We start from the raw sequence: 24,421 nt of genomic DNA, 5'->3' as shown, positions 1-24,421 counted from the left end.
TAAATTAATATATAGCCGCGCAACGCGCGGGTACGTATACTAGTGAAGAACAATAATAAAGAAGAAGACAATTGAGTTAATATTTATTTTTTCCAAGCTTATTTTAACACATGACCAATTTTTATTGGTCAGTGCTGTCTAAAAGCTGCACCCACGCGCTTAACATAGGTGAAATCACGGACTCAGCCACGTAGGCCGAAAAGTGGTAAACAATTAACTAAAAAATAAGTTCAGGGGGTAATAGGACCTTAGTAAAGGTTAGGTGTGTCTCAAGGATTTTGGGCATAGGCTGGGGGGTACTTATGCATTTTCCCATATAATAATGATAACTATGTTTTAGAAGACATTTAGAGTTACAAAATCTTTATTAAATATAGGGATAAAAGTCTGAAAAATACCCAACTTTGGTCGAATTTGTTGTTGCGATACTAAACTTTCATGAGGACCTATTACCTCCCTAGACTATTTAATACCGTATTTTAAACATATATATTTGCCCACGTGGACATAAAAAATAATGCAAAATTATAAATAGTAATGTGTCCACGTGGGCACATATATACCTTTAAAATACACTATTAAATAGTTCAGGGGTAAAAAGTACGGTATTAAATAATCTAGGGAGGTAATAGGTCCTCATGAAAGTTTAGTATCTCAACAACAAATCTGACCAAAGTTGGGGTATTTTTCAGACCCTTATCCCTTAAATATATCTAATTAATTTGAGCTTGAATGTTTAAGAAGACACTCAAAAAATCGAAGACAGTCTTACAAAACGAATGCTAAAACAAGAATAATTTAAATTGAAGCAATTATACAAATTAAGATGTAAAAAATAAATACAATTTAATTTACTAACATCAATCGTATTTTATTAAAATAGTAAAATTTTGAAAATACATGCATAAAACATTTACGGATGAAAGATGACATATATTTCGTAGAATTAATCAAGGTGGGCGAAATCCGATCCAATCATCATAAAAAAAAACCAAAAAAGCAAAAACAAAAATCATTTTGAGGACTTGTTTTTTTTTGGGGCCTAAAGCCACTAGGGTTGAGCCGTCCTTTTGGTGAAGAACCCTTGTGGCTAGTAGAAACTTTGGAAGAACAAATCTCATCAAAGAAAAATTCTGGAAGAACAAAAGGAGTGCCGTTCAAGTTAATTGTTGGAATAATACTTTCTTCTTGATGTTTTTCTGAACCGAAACCCAAATTTCTGCTTTCCAATTGAAGTTGTATCTAGTGAGAAGATGAGTGCTCGGAAGAAGACCCCTTTCCAGAAGCATAGAGAAGAGGAAGAGGCAAAGAAAAAGGTATGAACTTTAGCAATTTTAGTTTTCTGTGGAAATGGGCGATTTCTCATTTAGCTCACTATGTATGTCTTGTATTGGCAGAGGGCAGAAGATGAAACAGCTCGTCTGTATCAAGAGTTTGTGGAATCGTTCCAAGCGGACAATACGCCAGGTTCCAAGGCATTTGTTAGAGGGGGAACCATCAATCCAAATGATAAATTGAAGATGGATTCTCAAGGTCCGTTCGTTGCAAGAATCTATATATGTTTGATATTTATGATTCTTGTTTTATTAATTCTTACAAATAAAATATGACTTTTTTTTATTACATGAACAAATTATTAAACATATGGACCTTTTCTATTCATTCGAGGATGGCAGGTGGAAATTCTAAAGATGAGGGGTCAGGTTTAAAGAAGGGAAGTAGGTAAACTAATGCTTTTGATTGACCATGTTGCAATGCTACTGTAATTTAGGATACTGAATACCAAGTTTCTCATGATGATCATCACTGTTCTTATTAGGCTTTTATATGTTTCCAGGTTGTTTTGTGTCAGTTAGTCTCTTTAGATATTTGATTTCAGTCTTCCTTTGACTTACCTTCAAATGATAATTATGTTGGTACTATGTGTATATGGAGAGGGAACTTGGTGCCTCCATTATCTGCTATATGGCAATATCTTATGAAAAAGTCCATTATAGATTGGGGTCGCTAAATTTTCCTTGAAATACTGCATTAGGAGTTTGTTCACATTGGAAATTTCCATACAAATAATTTCAACAAAATTTTGATTATCATCTTTCTATTTTTTCTTTTAGAACTATTCAACCTCCGATACAAATAGATACCTTTGTTGTATTTCATCTCTTCAACAAGTTTAGTATTAAGCATAACAACCCTATTGTTCAAGTGTCAGTAGCAAGACATTTTGTCAATTGAGGAAGGTATACGTGCTTTTGCGGGTCTTAGTGTAACTGGTTTGTTTAAGTTGCCAGTTTCAAAAATAAATAAATGTGTAACTGGTTTTTCTTGATCTAGACTTACTTCAGCTTGTTACTACCTTTTTGGAGATCTCCAACATACCTTAATGTGGAGGAATATAACATTACTAGTTTTTTTTTAATAAAAAGAAACAATAACATCTCCAATGCTATCTTAAAATGATGTTGTTACCCCCAAGGCCTAGCTCGAGTGGCAAAAAGGGGAGGATTTGTGACTTAGGTCGCAGGTTCAAGCCCCACACCATGCAAAGCGAAGTCCAATATTTAAGTGGAGAAGGGTAGAGGGGTGGGCCCATTATCCACCGAGTTTAGAAGGCTGTGATGGTCCAAAGGGCAGCGGTTCATAGACGGATTTCTCGGTTATCAAAAAAAAAAAAAAGGAGCCGAATGATGATTACATGAAATACTTCTACAAGTCTTTGTACTTTGAAACCCAAAATCGGAAACCAAATTGGGGGATGAGGAATTGCATGTCCATGTCTAGATTGAGAGGAAAGCGAATTACTCCAAAGAGCTTTTGAAGAGAGTAATAGTGGAAGCAATAAGAGCACCTGTGGGAGATAAGGCATTAGGCTGGACGATGATCAAGGAAGTAGTAATGATAGCTCAAGATCACTTTCACGAGCATGAATATTTTGTTAAGTGTGTAAATTCCACTTATAGTGCATTGATTGACAAATATTTCAGTGTGAAAGAGTTGAAGGATTAGGCCAATTAGTCTAATTAGGAGCATTTACAAAGTTATAGGAAAGTTGTTGGCGTCAAGACTAAAACAAGTAATTAGGAAGCTGGTGGATATGAACAAGATGACTTTCTTCAAAGAAAGTCAAATAAAAGATGTACTACTAATAGCGGATGAGGCTTTGGGTCTAGAAGAAGACAAAGAGGATCAAGGTTTATTTAAGTTAGACAGACAGAAAGTCTATAATCATGTTAATTGGGATTTCCTGATGGACTATTAGAAAACATGGGTTTCAAATATAAATGGAGAAAGTGGATAAAATTTTGTATATCAACAGTAAGATTCTCTTATCTTGATAAATGAGACGTCTGTTAGAGTTTTCTCAGGGCTCTAAGGTAAGGTGACCCTCTATCTCCCCAGTGTTTTGAAGAGTGTGAATCGAGAAAAAGATCAATGCCCTTGCTTCATTGAAGTGAAACACAATTAAAAGAAAAACGACCAAAATAAATAGAGACTATATTTACAAACAAAAGTTCAAATTTAAAACTAAAAAGTAGATATGACCAAATCCTCCACAGACCATAGGACAAACAAAATCAAAGCTATTAATGGATCAACATCTAATTCTGATTCTTCTATTTCTACAAGGTTGTCAAAATATTGTATTATTCTATTATCATTATATTGATCATCATCTTCTTTAACTCCATCATCACTTTCAACTTCATCTACTAGGGATAAACTTGTAGCTAGTTATTTTCTTATCTTATCTAAGCTTGAGTTATTCCCCCTTAAACCATAATGGTTCTCCCCAACTCCACTTGCCTCCACAAGTACAACAACACCCCAAGTGAAATTAGAATCTCCCTAAACAATTGCTTCATCTTTATGATTTTGAGGGACTCGTGTTAACCATTCATTAGCATCATCAATACTGTCCAAAAGAATTGGATTAATTACATTACAAGTGTTATAATGACGACTCAATGTTCTATTGTATTTTAAGAACACTAGCTTGTTAAGGTACTTTAGGGTTAGTGTATTCCTCTTCTTGGTATGAATCTGCAGATAAGTTGTGGAGATAATTTAATTATCCTAATATACTAAATCTTTCTTCTTAGTTCTTACCTATTTAAACATGCTCCAGTTCTCCTCACATCCAGATGAACTAAAAGTTAGACTTAGAACTTTGATGGAGAGCTTTTGTAACTCTAGAGTCCGTGCAACTTAGCTTGTAAGTACTAATCTTATGCGCTATTGTATCTTGCACATCTTTATCGGTGACCGACTTACCAACACAACCATGGAATCCCTTCCACACTTTTTATCGTGTAAATCCTTCTTATAGTTATCATAATAGTGATGGGCTCTAGACTTCGGGGTGGCCCAGTGGTTTGGGCTTGGGACTTCCATGTTGGAGGTCTCAAATTTGAAACCCCTTGCCAACGAAAGCTAGGGGTTTGCCTTCTAGGTCGAGCTCGTCGCACCGGGCTTGGTTAGTGCGGGTTACCTCTCCTGTGTGGTTTGCGAGCTATTGCATAGGAGCGGGTTTTACCCTGTGCACACCCAAAGGGTAGCAGCTGTGGATTTCCCTTGTCATAAATAAAAAATAAAAAATAAAAAAAATAAAAAATGATAGTGATGGGCTCAAATATTCACAGCTGCATGCAAAGGTTTATGAAGTTGATCCAATCACCTTTTATCAATGATCTCAAATACCTTTACATATTTTTGCTGGTCAAGAAGTGACGCTTGAGTAGCCTCCTTGCCCTATCTGTAGCTTTATAAAGATAGCCCATTGGTGGTTTTTGCTCTCCATCCACCAAACAAAGTACTTTAATCAAGGGACCACCAATTTTAAGAGTATAAAAAGCATTACTCCAATAAGAAATAGTTATGCGTGCAACTTCTTTCCCCATAACTTTTTTTGCTAACTTTTTCTTCTTCTGAAATGAACAAGCTTCTCAAATTGTCCTTTTGCATGTGCATACAATGCAAAGGTCAAGAAAACAACAACAAATATAGTCTTGCCTGGTTTCACCAAGTTCTTTTGTTTTGTGGATATCCTCATATTTAATAACAAAGGCCTTTGAGCAATGTAAAAATGTACCCTGTAGAGAAGGTTTTCTTTTTTTTGAAAATATTCCCGAACATCAAATATATACCATGAGCTGCACATGGAGTCTGATAAATGAACGAGAACATTCTCTTCAACATATCACCTGCTTTTACATTTTCATTTGTGTTGTTTGTAACAACTTGAACAACTTTCTTTTCTCTGACCTTCTCTATAGTGTTCTGAAACAAGGAGAACATTTTGATGGAATCAGTGGATGAGTCACTCATATCAATGGATTCAAGAAATAAGCTTCCTTTTGGAGAATTCACCAGCACATTGAAAATCATTTTTCCAGCTTTTGCCATCCACTTACTTGTCATAATAGAACATCCAAACTTGTTCCATTCTACCCGATGCCTTCTCCACAATTGTTTGTCTTTTTCCACTTCTTTAATCCTTAGTTAGATAAGGACCTCTAACTTCATGAGAAGTGGGGGGATTCATTCGTAGATCAAATTGGTCTAAGGCCTCAATGAAGGCTCCAAAAGTGTGTATAATTGACACAATTAAGGGGGAGCCTGTATAATTGACACAATTAAGGGGGAGCCCTGCATTGTACACCCACCGTGGAAAAGCCGCTACTGCACGATCCTTCAAAATATCCGTGGCAACGTCATGCAAATTTCTATTAGCGCTTTTCCGTGCCCCATATCTAGGGTTCTGCAGGAAGTAACAATCTAAAGGATCTTTCCTGCCGGTTGATCCACAACTTGAAGAGACTGTCTTTGCAGAAAGCGATAAATCAACAGCTTCACCTTCTTCCATTTCATCATCATCAACACCAACTTTACTGACCACTAGGCTGCCACCTGGTTGCGCATATTTCTACTTTCACAGAAATGCATTATGGTCTTTTAAGACTTTATCCCATGGTTCTGTAACCTTGGATTGATGTCCTTTTACACTCAAACTAGTATCAAAAAGAGCAAATTAGCATATGAAATCTAGTCCCATTTTGAGTTCATTTCGCTATGATTTGGTCCCTTGTCTGGCTACAAAATGGCCACTTGGTGTAGTATAGCATTCACTGCGTATTTCTTCTAAGAAGGCTAACTAACTACTAAAGTTGGAGGTATTTCCATGTTGTCCTTATTGTTCCCATCGGATCCTGCGGTAGGTTTTGCTATCTACCTAAATACTCAGTGAACAATTTTTAAAAAAATTGTGTAGTGAGGGAAGATAATATATCCCTACATCTGAGAATAGGTTAAAAAACAATAAATTTTCTATGCCCATAAGAAGAAACACAGTGAATTGATTAAAAGAGGTTTTGCTTGTTATTAAATGTGCTGATCATTGGCTTCTTTCTTCTTTAATTGGGGTTATATTGGTGCAAATTAATGTGTTGTTAATGGTTAACTCGTCTTTATTGCTGCTCTGTATAGACAAATAGTACTTACTCATGGGTGGTAATCATGTGGTGCTACTTACGGTTTACTTGTAATATCACGTCTCTTTGATCCTTTATCTCTTACCTTCTTCCCCTTTTAAATTATTGGTCCTGTCACTGTTCAAGGATAAGATTATTGGTAGCAAAGATTCTGGAATGTATCTTGTGAACTGCAGGTATGTGCCTTCTTTCTTACCACCTCCTATGGCAACTAAGGGAAGAGATCATGAAAAGAAGGTTAGTGGGTGTTTGAATTCTCTTTGGTGCAAGAGTTGTAAACTTGTAACTAGTTGATTTCTAAATATGTTGGTTACTTCTAGCAGAAGGAGGACAAGCCGAGGGAAAAAGAGAAGGGCAAGGCTAGGAACATTGATAATTTCATGGAGGAACTGAAACATGAGCAAGAAATGAGGGAAAGGCGTAACCAAGACCGTGAACAGTGGCGTGATCGTCATACTGAAAATTCTGCTGTAAGTGGATTTACGATCTGCAAAGAAAAAATGTTCAGATTATTTGTTTTAATCTTCTGTTTTCTATTCTTGAATTCATGAATCAGATCCGAGAAGATTTGACAAAAGCCATGATAACGTATGTTGTAATAGCTTCTATTTAGAATGAATGCGTTAAAACTTAAGGAGTGTTGGGTGCATTAAAAAAGTTGTAGACAGTTAGTTACATCATGTTCTCTCGATGATATTTGGATCTGAATCTTTTGTGGGAACTGGAGAAGTTAAATACATTACTTTGTCTTCAAAAAAAGAAGTTAAATACATTACTTAGAAGATTGCTTTACCACTTCTAGAGTAGGTACACAAGATATGTTACATGTACACATCTTGTTGTAATTGCTGATGTGCTATGAGTGAGCACGATCAGTTTCTGAAATAGAGCAAAACTTCAACAATTATGAATCTATGATATTATCACATTATCACAATTTGTCATACTATTTGCATCTATGATTCATTTCCCTTTCTTAACATCTGGGATCTGAAACATAAAATGATCTTTTCAGGCATTTGGCCATCTTAAGATGAATTTCTTTTATGTTACCCTGTGCGCATCCAAAGATGATTTTCCTTTATGGATATGTTATATGGAGGAAGACAATTACATCTTTGATGATCCTTTCTTTAACTGTATCATTTTCATCCACAAAAATATAAGACTCCTCGCTCTGCTACTCATTGGATCACTAAACACCCCAAAGGCCTATCCCAGCCCTCTACTATCAGAACATGGCTCAAATGTCTAATTCTGGTCTACACATGAAAATGTTTTAGGAAATGATCATTTGTCAATTTACTTGGAAAAATAGTGATTTAAAATATGTTATGCCTAACCAAATGGAGGTTTGATATGGCATCTTGTTGTGTCATAATGATGATATTTGTATATCCTTAAACCTTACTCTTTCCTCAGCCATCTAGTCGGTTTGATGAACTGCCCGATGACTTTGATCCTAGTGGAAGGCCTGGATCATTTGATGATGGAGACCCACAAACGACAAATCTCTACGTAGGAAATCTATCACCTCAGGTGAGGTTCTTGTTCTTAATTTTGAGATCATTGTTTTTTTGCTTTAGGTGTTTCTTTTGTGTGATACCTATTTATTTTATTTACTTGCAGGTTGATGAGAATTTTCTTTTGCGCACATTTGGGAGATTTGGCCCCATTGCAAGTGTAAAAATAATGTGGCCAAGGACTGAAGAGGAAAGAAGGCGACAGAGGAATTGTGGTTTTGTAGCTTTCATGAATAGAGCTGATGCTCAGGCTGCAAAGGATGAGATGGAAGGTTAGCTTCATCTTCTTGATTTGAATGTAAATTTATTTCTTGATCTGTTCTTTTTTGTCTGATGAGTGTGATCGTCTTACTCCTCTTTGTAGAGCACTTCTATTGAACCNTTTTTTTTTCTCCCCCCCCCCCCCCCCCCCCTTTTTTTTTTTTTTCTTCCCCTCAGACGCTTAGGAATTGTTCATTAGGTTCTTAGTGATTGACCAAGTTGACATTATGTATGTTTTTTTTAAAGTACAGAGTTATAGGATCCTCAATGACAAGTGGTCAGTAGCCTCAAGATGACAGTAAGTAGTTAAATAGGATATATGTCTGTTAAAAAACATACACGCGGAGTTGCCCCCAAGGCTTTGTTCTAGTGGTAAGAGCGCAACGTGTGATGTGTACAATAGACTCATGTCGCGGGTTCGAACCCTGCCGCAAAAGAAAGACTGGTATTTAAGTGGAGAAGACCGCCCCCAAGGCCTAGCTCAAGTGGCAAAAGGTGGAGGATTTGTGGCTTAGGTCGCAGGTTCAAGCCCCACACCATGCAAAGCGAAGCCCGGTATTTAAGTGGAGAAGGGTAGAGGGGCGGGCCCATTATCCACCGAGTTTAGAAGGCTGTGATTGGTCCAAAGGGCAGACGGATTTCTCGGTTATCAAAAAAAAAAAAAAAGTGGAGAAGACCCATTCAAATTTCGAACTGTAAAGAAAAGGAAAAACATACAAGTGGAGTCTACAATGCATAAATGTATGAAGCAGAAGAAAGGAGGAAAATTCTGTAGCCAAGGCTGTTATATTCTGTATCAAAACATGCAAACAAATGTTGCTGATCTTATTTGTTCCAGTTGACTGTCTCCATCCTTGTCCTTTTCTTGGATTTCCTCTCCTTGTTCTGTGTCTATTCTGATTCCTTATTTGTTTGAGATATACATTTGGTAATAGAAGGATATTCACAAGGAACAAGGTTTTGATCAGTGATTTTACATTCTTTGTTTTGTCGATAGTCTTCTTCACGAAGTAGTCAAAAGAGAACCGCAGAAGTTGAGGTGCGCGCAAGCTGACCCAGACACCACTATTATATATATTAAAAAAGCTAAGCGCTAAAGTTTGTTGGGATTTTAGGTGCAAAGCACAAGTGAAGTATTGACTTTAATGAAAAAGCGCTTGTGAAGAGAGAACTAGAAATATATATGTAATATAAGGAAAAAGATCTACAAACACGAACAATGATTATTTGGACTAAAGAATTGAAAAAACTATGATTAAGCAAAATATATGATGTAAATATCATGTCCAAAGTTTAAAAACCATTTTATATATCTGATTTAGAAGGAAAAAATGTAGTATAACTTATATGGTTAGCTTTCTTGTACTAAATTTATAATATCTAATTGCTGATCACTAAATATTCGTTCAGAACCTTTTTGAACAGTTAATAAAATAGTTTACGAGCTATATTTATAACTAAGTGCTGTCCTGTTTAAGGCAAAGTCATAGTGATGAGGTGTATGTCTTAGCATGTGAGGATTGAGACTAAAACACCACCTAAGTGTGGCAAAGCACGTAACCTGCCTTTTACTGAGCTTCAGGCATTAGCGCCTCAACTGAGCCTTCAATAACTTTGCTTCTTAGGTGGTGCCTCCTCTAGTTTCAGCTATGTACTCATTCCAGAAGTGCCTTTTCCATGGCCTATGTAAATTATGGCATGAAGTTGGAAATTAATTAGTCGTGAGCATGGGGATGCTAGCATGTGTACTTATTCCGTGTGTACTCGCTCTATTGCTTAATATTCTGTATCTTTTGCAATAATGTATTTTTGATATCTAAACCATGTTAATATTATCCAGGAGTTATTGTTTATGAATATGAGTTGAAGATTGGGTGGGGTAAATCTGTCTCTCTGCCTTCTCAAGCACTCCCTGCTCCTCCTCCAGGACATATGGCTATCAGGAGTAAGGAGGTTTGTCTATTATTTTGAGTACAATGCTCTGTTATATACATGTTAAGAATTTGATAAATGGTTGAGTCGAGGAGTTTGTGTATTAATAATCAATAAGTGATAGAGTGAATGGTTTGATGAGTTATGTATGTTAAAACTTTATCAAAAAAATGAGTTATGTATGTTAAAATATTGTATGATCAGTTGAATACATGTTAAAAACAAAGACAATGGGATGAAGCATGTGTTCATGTTGGAATAAGTTGTGTCTTGCATGTTTATTTGTTGATATGATATATATAGACATCCTGTAGTGGTGTATCTCACCCTTTTCCTTGGAAATGTTTCCCATGTAATAGTCTTCATCAAAAAAATGTTTCCCATGTAATAGCTTCTGTTAAAGCTGTATTTCAGCATGCTAGAGATGCTTTCTATTGTCACCTCCTGGTTTCTCTTTATGATATCAGCTTATGCTCATGTACTTATTCAAGAGATCTATCTTCTTGGTTTTCAGGGTGCAACTGTTATCTTATCGGGTCCATCAGGTCCTCCAGTTACTACTGTTCCAGGCCAGAATTCTGAGTTGGTATGATGATTAGTTGATCTTTCTATATTTCCTTGTTCGTTCTTTCTTTGTTGGGATAATTATCAGATCTCTATAGCTCTTCTTTACCCTGTTATTGAAAGATATCATGATAGTGAAGCAAAATGTTCAGAGAGTTTAGGTCTATTGGAGTAGATTTGAGAGGGTTCTTGTCAGCTTCGTTTTAAATTATAATTTTTGCCTTATACTTTATCTATAAAATAGGAATTTTACTTTGTATGTTGTTCTTTGAATAAAAAAGGAGACTGTCTGAAGAGGAAACCCGGACTTTTATTACCTCAAAGAGGACTGATCTGTATTTCCTGTTTGGCAAGAAACATGGAGGAGAGTGTACAAAATAAGTGCAACTTTATAAAGAAGTTGTGTTTAGCTGTGAACAATTCTGTTCTAGGGTGCTATGAGTAGGAAGGATTTTGAGTTTTTGACCAATCTGCCAATTTATGCTCATCATTTTGATTTTTAGGTGAACACATGAATTTTATTTGTACCAAGTCTGAATTTACTTCTTTTAGCTAACAAATTCTCAGTATACATTTTGAGGCTTGTTTTTAACTCATTTAAACAATTTATGCGGCAAAAAACTCATGAGTGCTGAACGATCTAAATTCCAAGAATCTGTAGATAATTTGTTGGCCTTTTTTTTGTTGCTAATGTTCATGTTATCATTAGGTAGACTAGAAAAAATTATGAGGGACTTACCATGGGAAGAAAAGGGGGGGGTGAAAGAGTATCATTTCGAAAATTGGATGCAATTAATGGACACAAAATCGGGGGAAGAGGGATACAAAGATTATCAATGTTCAATATGAAATTGTTTGAAAAGCAGTCATGGAGATTTTCCTAGGAGAAGAATGTATTGATCAGAAACTTGATAACTGTTAAATATGGATTCTTAGAGAATTGATGGTCCTCTGGAGATGTGACAAACTATAATGAAGTTAGTTTGTGGAAGAACAATTTTTTACAGTCTAGGATTCACGATTGGTAATAGCAAGGGTATTCGGTTTTGGGAAGACAAGTGGCTTGCTGGAGCCACTCCAGAGGAAACATTTACTTAAGAGTGGTAACTAACAGGGATGCTATAGTGTTTGACCATCTGCGATGAGAAAGCCAGGAAATCACATGCTTATAAGAAAAGTTTACAGGATTGCAATAGCAGGAGATTGAGAAATTTCTTCGCATTCCATATGAGTGGCCTACAAGAGGTGAAGGGATGATCCCTGGAGTTATTATTTGGTGTTTATGGACTGAAAGGAACCGTATGTGCTCTGATGGGATCTCAACTCCAAACCACTCTCTCAAAGCTAAATGTTTACCTATGCTATTCAGTTGGGTTAATTTAACCCCTGTATTTAGCACTGAACAATATCTTGATTTTGTTAACTCTAGTCTCTAGTACTAGTTTGAAGATTGTAAAGGAGCTAACAACTTTTGCTTAGGCCCTCTGTGAGCCGTTTTGTCTATTCTGTAATTCTTGCTCGATGTTTTTTAATGAAATACCTTCATTAAAAAAAATGAAGTTAGTATGATTGACCTTTTATTGTATGAACGGAGAAGGGTCAAAAATTCCCTTAACATAGTAGAAATGGTTCAAAAATGCGGCCTTGCACCTATTGGATCAAATTTGCCCTCCTTTTCACCTATTGGGTCAAAAAACCCCTCCTTCCACTTAATGAGTAAAAAATCCCCTTAACCTATTTGAAATGATATAGATTTGCCCTCCTCCTGCCGAAAAAAATATTTATCAACTATTAAATACTATGTAGTATCCCCGCGCTTCGTGTGGTTTTAAAATATCTTATTAGAATTTATAAAGTATAACATTTTTATAATATCAAATATTTAAAGAATTCTTCTTATCCTTCAATTCGAATAAATTAAGTTTCAGCTTTTAATCTATTTTGCTACTAGCATCTTACTTATATATCTTTTTCTCCTGTTACTTAAAATTTTTAGTCTTTTAAAACTATTGAGATTTTTGTGTAATTTATGTTAAGTGATACTGTATTTGCACTCTATTAAGAAACATCTTAAAAGAAAAAAATCTCAACAAAAATTCATCTTTTTGTGGGCACACATGCATATTGAAATTCCTCTTTCTCTGTGACTAAGAGCCTGTTTGGATTGGCTTAGAATTAAGTCAATCCAAACAGGTTATATCATATATGTATTCATATAGGGGTCATTTGGTTTGAAGACATGTTATGCTAAGATTAGTTATGCTGGGATTAGTTATGTTGGGATTAGTTATACTGAGATTAGTGCCATGATTAGTTATCTTTTGGTTTGTTGTATTAACATGGATTGCATAATTTCTAAGAAGTTGCTTGTTTACAAAAATACACTCTACCTTATTTAGTAGAAAGGGTTTGAGAGGAGTGTTTTAGTCATTTTCATTGTTTATCCCGGGATAACTAATCCTGATAATATTTTCAATAGATATTCTGATAAGTTCAGTTTCAAAAAAATAGATATTCTGATAAGTTGTAGGGCCTTAAGTTAGCTAGAAAAACTTGACTGATATAACAATCAGCCTGTCTTCTGATGCATCCTTTTGTAAACATGTACTATTCTTGAGTATCTCCAATCTATAATGAAGATGATTATTAAGCACCGCTTTCCTATTTCATCTGATGCTTTTTTTGGTTCTGCAGGTTCTCACTCCAAATGTACCTGATATTATGGTTATTCCACCAGAGGATGATCATCTTCGCCATGTTATTGATACAATGGCTCTGTGTGTTCTCGACGGAGGTTGTGCTTTTGAACAAGCCATAATGGAGCGAGGCCGTGGAAATCCTCTCTTCAGTTTCTTGTTTGAGCTTGGCTCGAAGGAGCATACTTACTACGTTTGGAGGCTCTATTCTTTTGCTCAGGTAATTTGCTGCTGCTGTAAAGTCTGGATGAATGTTACTGCAATTATTTTCTTCCTGTTAAATGGAGTTAATAGTACTCGTGACATAACCCCATCGACCACTTCTACAATCCACGTGGATACTTCAAACAATGTTTCAATGGCAAAAGCCAATAGTTTCATACAATTGTAACTGACGAGAATTTTGTTCTTGTCAATTATTGTTTCTCTTTCCATGTTATGCAAAGCAATATGACTAATTGTACTTGTGATATAATCAATAAGTGAAATACTTCATTTGATACCCTTTGCAGGAATTTGAACTTTTTGTCGTCTTATGCTTTTCTTTCCTCACTAATAAAAATTTCTTTCCTTATTTAAAAAAAAACAGGGAGATACTCTTCAACGATGGAGGACAGTCCCTTTCATCATGATAACTGGTAGTGGGAGGTAATGCATTGTTCCAACTTATATCATCTTTCATTACACATTCCATATTTACCTTTCCTCTTGCTGAAGTATCAGATATTTGATGCATGTGCATGTCAGTTCCTGAATGCAACACTTTTTAAGTCAGTTTCTTAGGAAGCTTCTACTGATATTTCCCTGAGGATATGCTTGCTGTGAAAGAATGAAATCATCTAAATAGAATTTATCATTCAATTTTTGCGAAGGCTGCTGAGTTCTGCAAGGCTTTGATGAAGTCCTGCAGCCTTTTTAGAAGTTCTCCTTGAATATTGTGCTCTTTCTTCAAATATAACAAATTCACATATGCAGGTGGATACCACCCTCTCTATCAACACCGAAAGGAGCTGATCATGAAAAAGAAGCTGGGAGCACATATGCTGCTGGAAGAAGCAGGGTATGCCCTTTTGATTAGCTTTCTGTTCCAAGGCATTTAAGAGTTTGGATTTTGACTTTGAAACTTGAATAAAAGTTTCTTTGTGATTGATGTTTCTACTATACCTTGTTCAGCGAGTGGAGGTTGAACGGACATTGACTGATGCTCAGAGGGATGAATTTGAGGATATGCTCCGTTCATTGACACTAGAAAGAAGTCAAATAAAAGCAGCAATGGGTTTTTCTTTGGACAACGCTGATGCTGCTGGAGAGGTAACTTTAAGCTGGTTTCATGCAGCAGCCGAATAGCTCACTTGTGTATGAAGCTCTTCTTTCTTATTTAACCTTTCAGAGGCAAAACTGCTGATTTTGCACTGTGTTGTGTCTATGTTCATAATGCTTCTTGTTGCCCCTTTACACTTGTTTTGGCTGATCTTTTTGTCTTGTAGCATTAAAATAAGGATTTGGCATGATCTGTTACATGTATACTTCGGATGGTTCTCATTAATGAGCATATTCTAACACAGTTGCACTGCTGATTATAATTTGCAGGTTGTTGAAGTTTTGACAGAGTCGTTGACACTTAAGGAAACTCCAATACCAACAAAAGTTTCTAGGCTCATGCTTGTCTCTGATATTCTTCATAATAGTAGTGCTCCTGTGAAGAATGCATCTGCTTATCGCACCAAATTCGAAGCCTCTTTACCAGACATAATGGAAAGCTTCAATGATCTATATCGAAGTATAACAGGGCGAATTACTGCCGAGGCACTTAAAGTAAGCTGTGCCTGTCACCTACATTTGATCTGCACTCGCTACATCTTTTGTATCCTTTTTTTAATGTGTGGTTAATTTTTCCTTGCATGTTACAGGAGAGAGTTCTGAAAGTTCTTCAAGTATGGGCTGATTGGTTTTTGTTTTCGGATGCCTATGTCAATGGTTTACGAGCTACCTTTCTCCGAACCGGGAACTCTGGTGTGACCCCCTTCCATTCTCTGTGTGGTGATGCACCTGACGTGGAACAAAGGGCCAGCTCTGATGATGCAGGTGATGGCGGCAAAATTAACCCAGATGGTGCTTTGGCAATTGGCAAAGGAGCTGCGATGAAGGAACTGCTGAGCCTTCCACTTACTGAGCTAGAAAGACGATGCAGGCACAATGGTTTATCTATCGTAGGTGGTAGGGAAATGATGGTTGCTCGGTTACTTTATCTGGAAGAAGCTGAAAAGCAGAGGGGTCATGAGCTAGATGAAGATTTGAAATTTGCAAGCCATTCAAGTTCTGCTAGGTTCCCCAGTACTCGGAAAGATAGCAACCTTGAGTTGGACAGGATGGCTCCTTCCGAACGGAACAGTCAAGTGGATTATGACGTACAACTCAAACAAAGAGAGTCTGTATCTTCACACCAAACAAATTCTGCTCCACACTATAATTCAATTGACTTTTCCAGTGAGGGCAAAAGTGAGACAATTTTGCCTACATCTAAATGGGCCAGAGAGGATGATGAAAGTGATGATGAACAAAAGAGAAGTTCTAGGGACCTGGGGTTGACATATTCATCTTCTGGAAGTGAGAATGCTGGTGATGGGATTAACAAGATCAAGGATGCAGAGCTTACAACGGACACAAGCAATTCAGCATACCCGGAAAGTGGAATGAACGAAGAGTTGAGGTATGGGCAGTTGAGCATTCCTTGTGGGATTATTTCCGAAGATAGGTGTTACTTATTGTCTTGTCATCCATTTAGCTTTCAGTACTTCCATAGTTCAGGAAGATACTTCCTTGGGTTCTGGAGGATCAACATGAACGACTTCGGAGTGAAATTGTTGTTGGATTAAGCTTCATTTGCTTACAAGCTTATAGATTAGGAACTTGATGAAAATTACTACAATTTACCTGCTAACTTTTGTATCTCAAATCATTGAAGGATAATTTTTTTAAAGTTAGAAACTACTCTAGTTTGATCTGCCAGAAAACAAGAAAGAATCTCATACTCCCAACCCTCTCAAGGCCAGCAAATGGATGTCTTTTTTCTTCATTATGATTTTAGTAGTTTTCCTGTGGAAAGATACGAGGGTGCAATTTTACGAAATGAAAGACTCTGCATGTTGACTTTCATAATATTCTTAGGATTAGGGATGTTAATATGCCAAGTGTTGGGAGCGAGCTTAGGATACTTCCCTATTTCCATACTGCAGATTCTCTTTCTGTTTCAAATTTTTGTGGGATTCTATGCCTCATGCGTGGGATCTGTTGCTTTCAATTTGCTATCCTCAGTTTTTCTCCTGTTCGGATTTTGATATGGTCCATAACTAATTTATCAGGCAAAAGCTGAGGCGTCTTGAGGTTGCATTGATTGAATATCGTGAATCTCTTGAAGAACAAGGAATAAAAAATCTGGATGAAATTGAGAGGAAAGTTGAAATCCATCGGCAATGCCTACAATCTGAATATGGTTTATTGAATTTCAGCGAAGATACATCAAAAAAAGGTAAAGCTCTAAACCTGTCAATAGTTTGACATGTCCGTGTATTTATTTAAAATTAAATCCAATAGATCAACATTTAGTGCTGTGATTTCCCATTTCGTTGAATATTCAAGAGAAGAAGCTGATAAACAGCAGTAAAGTGTATTTAATTGCATATGCAGGTCAAATCTTAGCTTTATACTGCTGTATCATACTTCAATCCTATCTTTTTTGTTTACAATGTTTTTTTCCTAGAATTTTTTTGCTTTGATCAGTTCTCAGATCCTTTGTTGATGTATATTTCATTTTATAGTAAAGAATAGCTGAAGCAGTCTGGTTTTATTACTCATATTAATATTTACTGCTTTCAATTTCAAAAAAATAATATTTACTGCTTTAAACAACACTATGAGGACATTCTCTGGATCATAGGTTACAAAGCTGCTTCTTAGGAGACTATATTTTTCCTAAACTGTTTCTGTTAGACGTTAGTACAAGAAATTGTAATGTAACGAGGCGAATAACATATCACACATTTAAGCACTTAGGTGAGGATTTAGCTGTCACAGTATTATGTTTTAGATGCAATGTCCTTTTAACAATATTTTTTCTCGGCATCTATAAGATGAATCACTTATTGCTGGATAGAGTTGGTCATCATCATATTTACGCGAAGATTATGTATCTGATGCTCCAAAGGATTAGGTTTAGTGGTAGCTTGTTGTATGGATTAGGCGCATGTCACGAGCCCGAGCTTTGATGAGACTAAAGTTTGGTGTTCAAGTAGAGAAGGGTAGAGGCGTGGGCCTATATCCACTGAGCATTGTACTATGTGCTAGCTGGTTCTTGGAGATTTCTCGGTTATTGAAAAAGAAAGTAAAAAAGACTTAGATATCTGGTTGAGCAGGATACTGGACAGGCAGCTTTTATTACAACAATAACAATTTTACCTTATGTTATGTTATTGATATTTTTTTTTGTATTCAACTCGTCTCATATTTCTGCTTTCATAAAAACAGGAGGCAGGTCATCTTCGGAGAGGAGAGAGAAAAGAGACGATGCTCGTGAAGCTTCTAGGAAGCGGCAGCGCAGTCGGAGTAGAAGTGGAAGCCCTCAGTGGAAATCTTCCAGCAGAGACCGCGATAGTGATAGGGAAAAGCGTCGTGATAGGGAAAGGAAGAGTGGAAGCAGGGAGAGAGATGATCATGATAGAGACAAATCTAGGGAGAGGAGACGGGCCAGATGAATACATATGCACTGTGCAAAATGACCATAAATCCAGAGTAGTTGCACTATCATTCCTCGGCAGAGATGCATTTGAGCATTTTATCTTTGCTGGGTGGCAAGGTTGCACGATGACCCTCAATGGCCCCTGGAAGTACGGTCCTCTTATTTTGGTATTCGCTATGCTCTGCGCCACACAAAGAAAACAATGTTTCCGTATTCAGCTCTATGGTCTAGCAAATTGTACAATTGCAGAGAATCTCATGAACGGCTGCAACTACATCTTACTTTATGCTTCAGATTTTTCCTGCATTTGCTAATGCGTTTACTGGAGATTTTGTACCTTCCATCTATATTGGACTTCAGCGGTTAGCGGTTCCTAGTTTTCATGTAACCCCCTTTACATTAATGTACTGTCTGAGATAGTATTGTTAGTTGCTTCATGCTTGTGTCCCCTGTTATTAAAGGTTATGAGGTAGAACGTTCATCTTCTCAAATTATTCTTGAATTTGTTTTTCCATTTACATGGCCCCTTTGTTATGTAGCCTTAAGGAAGATTAAGCCAACTTGTCGACCATGCTCAGGGTATCTGGGTAGCAATTGCACCTGGAAGTCGATTTTCACCATGCATTTTGGTATATCATGTTTTTATCTTTTCATAGAGAGACTCCAACTTCTCAGTTGAAGCGGAGAGACATCTTACAAATATGCTTTAGCTTGTCCAAGCCTCGTCATGGAAAGAAGTTACCATAGAATTGAACCCAAAATTCGAACTCTGGAATGAACATACCCAGAAAAGATGAGGAACTGAAGGTGTACAAGCTGAGAGATTTCATCTTCATGTTTTAGTTCACATTGAAATTAGAAGTTGTTAAGGGTGATCGAGGAGGAACATAGGTGGATGAATGAAGAGTTTCTCAGGCTGGGAAGATGACATGACAACTCTGGTTGTGCAAAGGAGAGGACCAAAGAAGGATGTGTTGCAATTATCCCAATTCATTTATAGATAGCGTATGAACTTGTTCAAAATGATGGGAGATCTATGCAGCGGTTTTATTTTCCTTTTCCCAAGTTAAAACACGAAGCTAGTAAGTAATAGATTACCACCAACCATTGCTTAACTACTTTGATACCATAAACAAGTTGGAAGTGAGAAATTCTCATTTTTTAAGAAATAATAATCATTTACATCTCCTTTTCAAACATATTCATTCTATGGTGTATACAAAAGTCCTTTATTCAAAGGAATATTTTCAGGTGACTGACTATCTGAGCACCAAATTAAACACCAATTACTGCACAATTCTTCAGTTTTAAAGCTAAGTTTGCTGCAATTAGAATTCTATGCCTGAAAATTGCATTCCCAGCTTGCTTATATTGCCAGAAGCAGTAACATCGGTGCGTTTTAACATTGATTTTTAACCTTTAGTCTCAAGCATTAGCTGACGCCTGGTTGCAACACAGGAAAGAAAGTCCAGTTGTTTTGAATACCTGATTCCTTCCCAGCAGCCTTGTCACTTGTCCACCACTCACAGTCAATACTGTCCTTCTCCAAGACTTCTATTTTTACATTGTCAAAATCAAAATCTTTGCTTGAGCCAAAGGTAATATTCCGGTGTTTTCTATGGCATTGATCTTCCCCACTTTCTGAAGCTTTCCTAGGCGATCCATATGTTTTTTCTTCGGCCATAGAGCTACCGCTTTTCATTTCATTGGCTAACAAATTGGAGACATCCATTGGAAGAGTCTGTTGGGAATGTGACATGACGGGCTCCTTTTCTCTACAACTCGGGACATCTTCTCCAGTTAATTCAAATGAAACTCTGTGATCAATTACACCTTCCCCAATTTCAGAACCATTATCAGAATTAGCAAGAGATGCTACCTCGGAGATTTGGTACTCCAAAAGGTAACTATCTCGGGAAGGAGGTTCCCCACCGTTTGGAGTCACAGTACCAGAACCTAGCCTTGAAATCCCACCGTTTGGGGTCAGAGTTCCAGAACCTAGCCTAGAGCCCCAGCCACTTGGTGTCAATGATCCTGAGCCAACCCTTGAACCCCATTTGCGAGTGGAGAAATGTTCATAACCAAGAAATTTCGGAGGCTCCCCCTTACGAAACTCAATTATAGGGCATTTTCCAGGGAAAGGTGAGGAGGTGCCAGAATTTGATACTACTGAACCAGGAGATATTAGATTACTACCCGGACTTCCTGGATCTTGATAAGGCACAAACTCATACTGGGACAACGGGAACTTATAATTGGACCCACTATATCTTCTGTTGCGGGCCAGTGATGATGTCAAAAGCTGCGCAAAAGGCACTTCTGGTGAAGGTGGAGTTGTCATATGCACCAGCTCAGGTGGGGGAGTAAAATTAGCAGTAGATGGTTCAGTAGTGAAGGTAGAGAAAACAGGTGGGGAAACTAACTGTGTTTCATGAGCATAGGGACCAATTGCAAAAATAGACGCAGTCCCACCGGGAGAATATGCATTGATAGAGAGGGATTTGAGAGAGAGTAATCCAGCGGGTGACTGGGTAGCAGAAGGAGGATCAGATGGAAGAAAGGATGCAGGAGAAGATGGAGGAGCTATAAAGGGAATTACAATGGTGGCTGAGTGGTTTGGATTTTCAGTAACTGGAACAGCAGGTCCAGGCGCTGCAGGTTCAGGAACAAGGACGGCATGACCAATTCTTTTGCTGTGCTTGTGAGAACCAAAACACCAGTATAGACTCCAGCAGCTTCCCCATCTTCTCTTCTGGAACCAAAAAGTTAAAGTTTGTGAATAATAAATCCTCAAAGGAGAATTATGTGCACAATTTTACACATTTAGACAACTGTAAGACTCAGCATTATAACAAGCACAATAAGATCCATGTCAGTTAACCCAAAATGAGAAGGCAAGTGAAGAGAATACAAGTAGAATTTCAAACTTGACGTTCTATAAATTTCACACTGCTCAATCTTCATAGGAAAAAGACAAGCAGACTCCAAACTGTAGAAAACACTAATACTCAATGTTACAACAAGCACATAAATCCCTGCTAGTTAAATTATCTCTGAACAATTCTAGTCAGGATTAATATATATGCCAAAGAGGCTTGTTAAAGATGGTAATAACTGGCTACAAAAAGGTGCCCCAGAACTGGCCAATTACAATTTTTCATAACTATCAACATCCTCTCTTTCTACTTTTTGGGCAATTTCATCTAATTACATGGGTAGAGCTAGTATTCCCAAAGAAATACATCCTTTGGACATCAGAAATGACGTCAATGATCACTTCTTGTTCTCATAGCTCAAAACAAGCAAGGGTGCAGAGGTATTCGTCCTTCTCAAAAACACGTTGATGTCGTATAGCACAACTTAAGTGCAACCATTTTCACAACGATGCAGCCTCATTTTCCTAATCATAACTTGTATATATAAGAAACAAGAGTAAAAAGTGCATATGCAAATGCCAGTCTGGCAAGTGCACAAGGATAAGTTTTTGTTTATTTATGTAGAAGGATAAGTCACTCTATACTTTTGATGGTATTTCAGTTTCAATTTTCTAGCTACATAGAGACCTTTAGCCGTAGGAAGAACTCTTGAAGGAAAAGTGGAGCACCAATTTCTCAGCTGAAAAGCTGCCTAAATGCACAACCACATGTAATAGAGTTTACCAACACCCACAAGGTACAAGAAGATCAATCGAACTTTCAGCATTGATTCAGAATATAAATATGGCGTCAAGACAATAACCAATTATAGCTATGTGGGGTATCATAATTGATTAGTGGAACAGGAAGAGGTGGTTACTGTACAACATTCAGAGAACTGCTATATTGTCAAAGTAGTTTAGTTCCAAGGAAAATCATAATCTACTACTTCTCTCCACTGACTCGATCACAACTACTATGCTCCGACCTCGATTAACCAATCATTTAGTCTCACGGCTTCAAGAAATTTCGTAAGCAAACTCTCATTTTCTATTGGCCGTTTCATATCAGAAAGATAGAGTAGAAAACCTAAACCTACAAGTATGAATATATATCTTCAATTGAAACTTTAAAAAAGAATCACAGTAAATTATTTAATGCAACAGAATGTAATGATGCAGGCCCTATTCACTATTTTCCGAAACATTGTATTAAACCTAGTGATGCAGACAAAGCAGACCAATTACTTCCTCATTCCTCAATCTTCCTCCTATTTTACAGACATAGCCTATAGATTTCAACAACTTTTCCCTGGAAGTTACAATGGCAACCCTATATAATATCCTCTAGACTAAAAGACATAATTTTTTTATCAGATAAACAATCAAAATATTCAAATCAGTGACTTATTTTCAAAGGGCAGTAGGTCTTGTTAAACAACTGTGGAATCAAAGAGAATTCTCTTTTATCCAAACAATTCTTCTATTAAAGCCAGGTTTGAAAATATGCTGTTTCAGTTGGATGCCATGTTCTTTTCATGGCACTGCTCCCCTCGTTGACTTTGTTCTGTATCACATGATCCAGCACTACAGATGGTAACATAATAGGTGATGAACCAAGAATCACGGAGGAGAAAAGAGAACTGCTTATTGCTTAAAAGTTAAATGATTATCAAGATAGAGAAAAAGGAGACACCAAAACTGGACCCAGATGCTGAAAAAGTCTTCACCCTTCTCTACAGTCTACACAACCCACCAGTTGATCCTAGCTAAAAAGGTGATAAAAGTACTTCTTAATCTTTACCCAATCGACATCCTAAAAGGCAGGTTGATTTCACGTATGATCATTCAACTAATAACTATTATCCCAGAAAAGTCAATTTCTTCCTGATTCCAATTTTTTTCAACAAAGCAAGAGTTTTTTTGAGAAATCAACTCCCTAAAAGCCTGAGGATTGCAGCAGAACTCCCATTACACAATCCAAATTCTCTCTAGCTTTTCCTTCCACATGTTTGTCTATTCTCTAATCACCTTCAACAAATATACTGGCTTTTGTAGGTCACAGATTTACAGATGAAGCTACAAATTTCACAATGGACTGAATTTTACATATATAATCACCGCGAAACGCTCTTCCGTCTCCCCCAAAATCTTATATCAATGTGCACAACTATAATTCGCGATCATAAATAATCATTTCTTCACCAGCTTCCTTTTCTTTACCCGATCTGTTCCTTTAATCCCCCTTCGTTTCATGATTTCGGATCATCTCAGCTGATAACCGTCACACCACCAAATCTCCAATCCAGTCCACAAAAAGAAATACTAATTTTATTTTATTTTTTAAAAAAGCTTATACCTTCAACTTCACAAAAACATGAAATTTGCATCAAATCATTACAAACAAACAAACTAAAAAGATAAAAAGTAACACAAAAATCATGAATACTGTTAACTCAACTTTTTTACCTTTTAGCTATAATTACAAGTTACAGTACATAGTATGGAACAAACAGTTACATAATTATTACATATACCTGAACTGTAGATGGTTGAACTCTACTCTCTGCATTAACTATAGCCGAAGCGGCAGCATTTACAGTATCTACAGTATTCTGTACGCTACTCATCCTTGAAAAAACAAACTACAAAAAAAAATACAAATTCTGTTCTCCGGTGAAGAATGATAGATTTTCCGGTAACTGAACCGCCGGACTTTTTTTTTTTCTAATTAAGAAAGAAATCAGGAGACATTCGAAGAAGAAGAAACACAATAATCGAGAAAAGACAGCGATTTATTTATTATTATTAATAAGAAGAAGGAAAGAGGAAAAGTTTAATTAAAAAAAATTAAAAACAGAGTAGAGTCTCTCTCTAGCTGTTATTTTGTAATTATGTAGGGAAAGTGGGGTCAAAAATAACATTAAAAGCAAAGATCTGTGGTATTATATTACGTATAAGATGGGGGGAGGGGGAGGGGGTGGGTGTGGATAATGTTGGAATTATTAGTGAAGAGATGGAATGACGAAAATGACCTTGAGTTGTGGTTGAATTTAATGAGGTGCCATTTTATAAGCGGCGTAAGATAGATAGGTTTGGCTATTAATGGCAAAACTGACGCCAGGGATGCGCATTTAAGGAAGGGGATGTTGTTTTGGGTGACAGAAGAGTATGCCACCGCGTGAGGTTTTTCACTCGGATCACGTGACCGTCGTGATCTCTGAGTTGTTTGCTTTCTAGTTTTCTTTTCATACGTAGTATATAAACAGATCTGATTAATATCTATGTGCTTTAATTTTGAATATGAA

At 36.8% G+C, this 24,421-nt stretch overlaps 2 protein-coding genes across 5 annotated transcripts; one reads left to right on the top strand and one right to left on the bottom strand.

Annotated features, from left to right (window-relative positions):
* Positions 1-1,024: 1,024 nt before the first annotated feature.
* On the top strand, positions 1,025-18,690 carry LOC102583876 (U2 snRNP-associated SURP motif-containing protein-like). 4 transcript variants are annotated; one of them, XM_006353836.2, is made up of 17 exons: positions 1,025-1,316; positions 1,398-1,533; positions 1,677-1,722; positions 6,665-6,725; positions 6,812-6,958; positions 7,911-8,027; positions 8,118-8,283; positions 10,113-10,225; positions 10,719-10,790; positions 13,463-13,684; positions 14,054-14,112; positions 14,440-14,524; positions 14,638-14,775; positions 15,055-15,279; positions 15,375-16,174; positions 16,827-16,993; positions 17,989-18,690. In XM_006353836.2, exons 1-17 carry the CDS (start codon positions 1,254-1,256, stop codon positions 18,213-18,215), a joined length of 2,844 nt encoding a protein of 947 aa, XP_006353898.1. In that variant the 5' UTR covers positions 1,025-1,253; the 3' UTR covers positions 18,216-18,690. The 4 variants fall into 4 exon arrangements, with proteins under 4 accessions (XP_006353898.1, XP_006353897.1, XP_015167029.1 ...); XM_006353835.2 differs by having other exon boundaries at positions 6,809-6,958; XM_015311543.1 differs by lacking the exons at positions 1,025-1,316; positions 1,677-1,722 and having other exon boundaries at positions 1,449-1,533.
* A 643-nt stretch (positions 18,691-19,333) lies between these two features.
* On the bottom strand, positions 19,334-24,203 carry LOC102583548 (uncharacterized). Its single transcript, XM_006353834.2, has 2 exons — positions 23,651-24,203; positions 19,334-20,951 (listed from the first exon to the last, which is right to left on the bottom strand). Exons 1-2 carry the CDS (start codon positions 23,741-23,743, stop codon positions 19,632-19,634), a joined length of 1,413 nt encoding a protein of 470 aa, XP_006353896.1. The 5' UTR covers positions 23,744-24,203; the 3' UTR covers positions 19,334-19,631.
* Between the last annotated feature and the right edge of the window lie 218 nt (positions 24,204-24,421).

The sequence above is a fragment of the Solanum tuberosum genome, unplaced genomic scaffold, assembly GCF_000226075.1.
Source record: "Solanum tuberosum cultivar DM 1-3 516 R44 unplaced genomic scaffold, SolTub_3.0 scf00159, whole genome shotgun sequence".
NCBI lineage: Eukaryota > Viridiplantae > Streptophyta > Magnoliopsida > Solanales > Solanaceae > Solanum > Solanum tuberosum.
Note: the sequence above shows the minus strand (reverse complement) of the source record. Positions and strands in the feature narration are given on the sequence as shown.

Excerpts from the sequence above, each read along its gene's own strand:
- LOC102583548 (XM_006353834.2), bottom strand. The coding sequence starts at position 23,743 with ATGAGTAGCGTACAGAATACTGTAGATACTGTAAATGCTGCCGCTTCG. Across the intron at positions 20,952-23,650 it reads TTCAACCATCTACAGTTCAG|AAGAGAAGATGGGGAAGCTG; the intron begins GTATATGTAATA and ends TTTTGGTTCCAG.
- LOC102583876 (XM_006353835.2), top strand. The coding sequence starts at position 1,254 with ATGAGTGCTCGGAAGAAGACCCCTTTCCAGAAGCATAGAGAAGAGGAA. Across the intron at positions 1,317-1,397 it reads AGGAAGAGGCAAAGAAAAAG|AGGGCAGAAGATGAAACAGC; the intron begins GTATGAACTTTA and ends TTGTATTGGCAG. Across the intron at positions 6,726-6,808 it reads GAAGAGATCATGAAAAGAAG|CAGAAGGAGGACAAGCCGAG; the intron begins GTTAGTGGGTGT and ends GGTTACTTCTAG.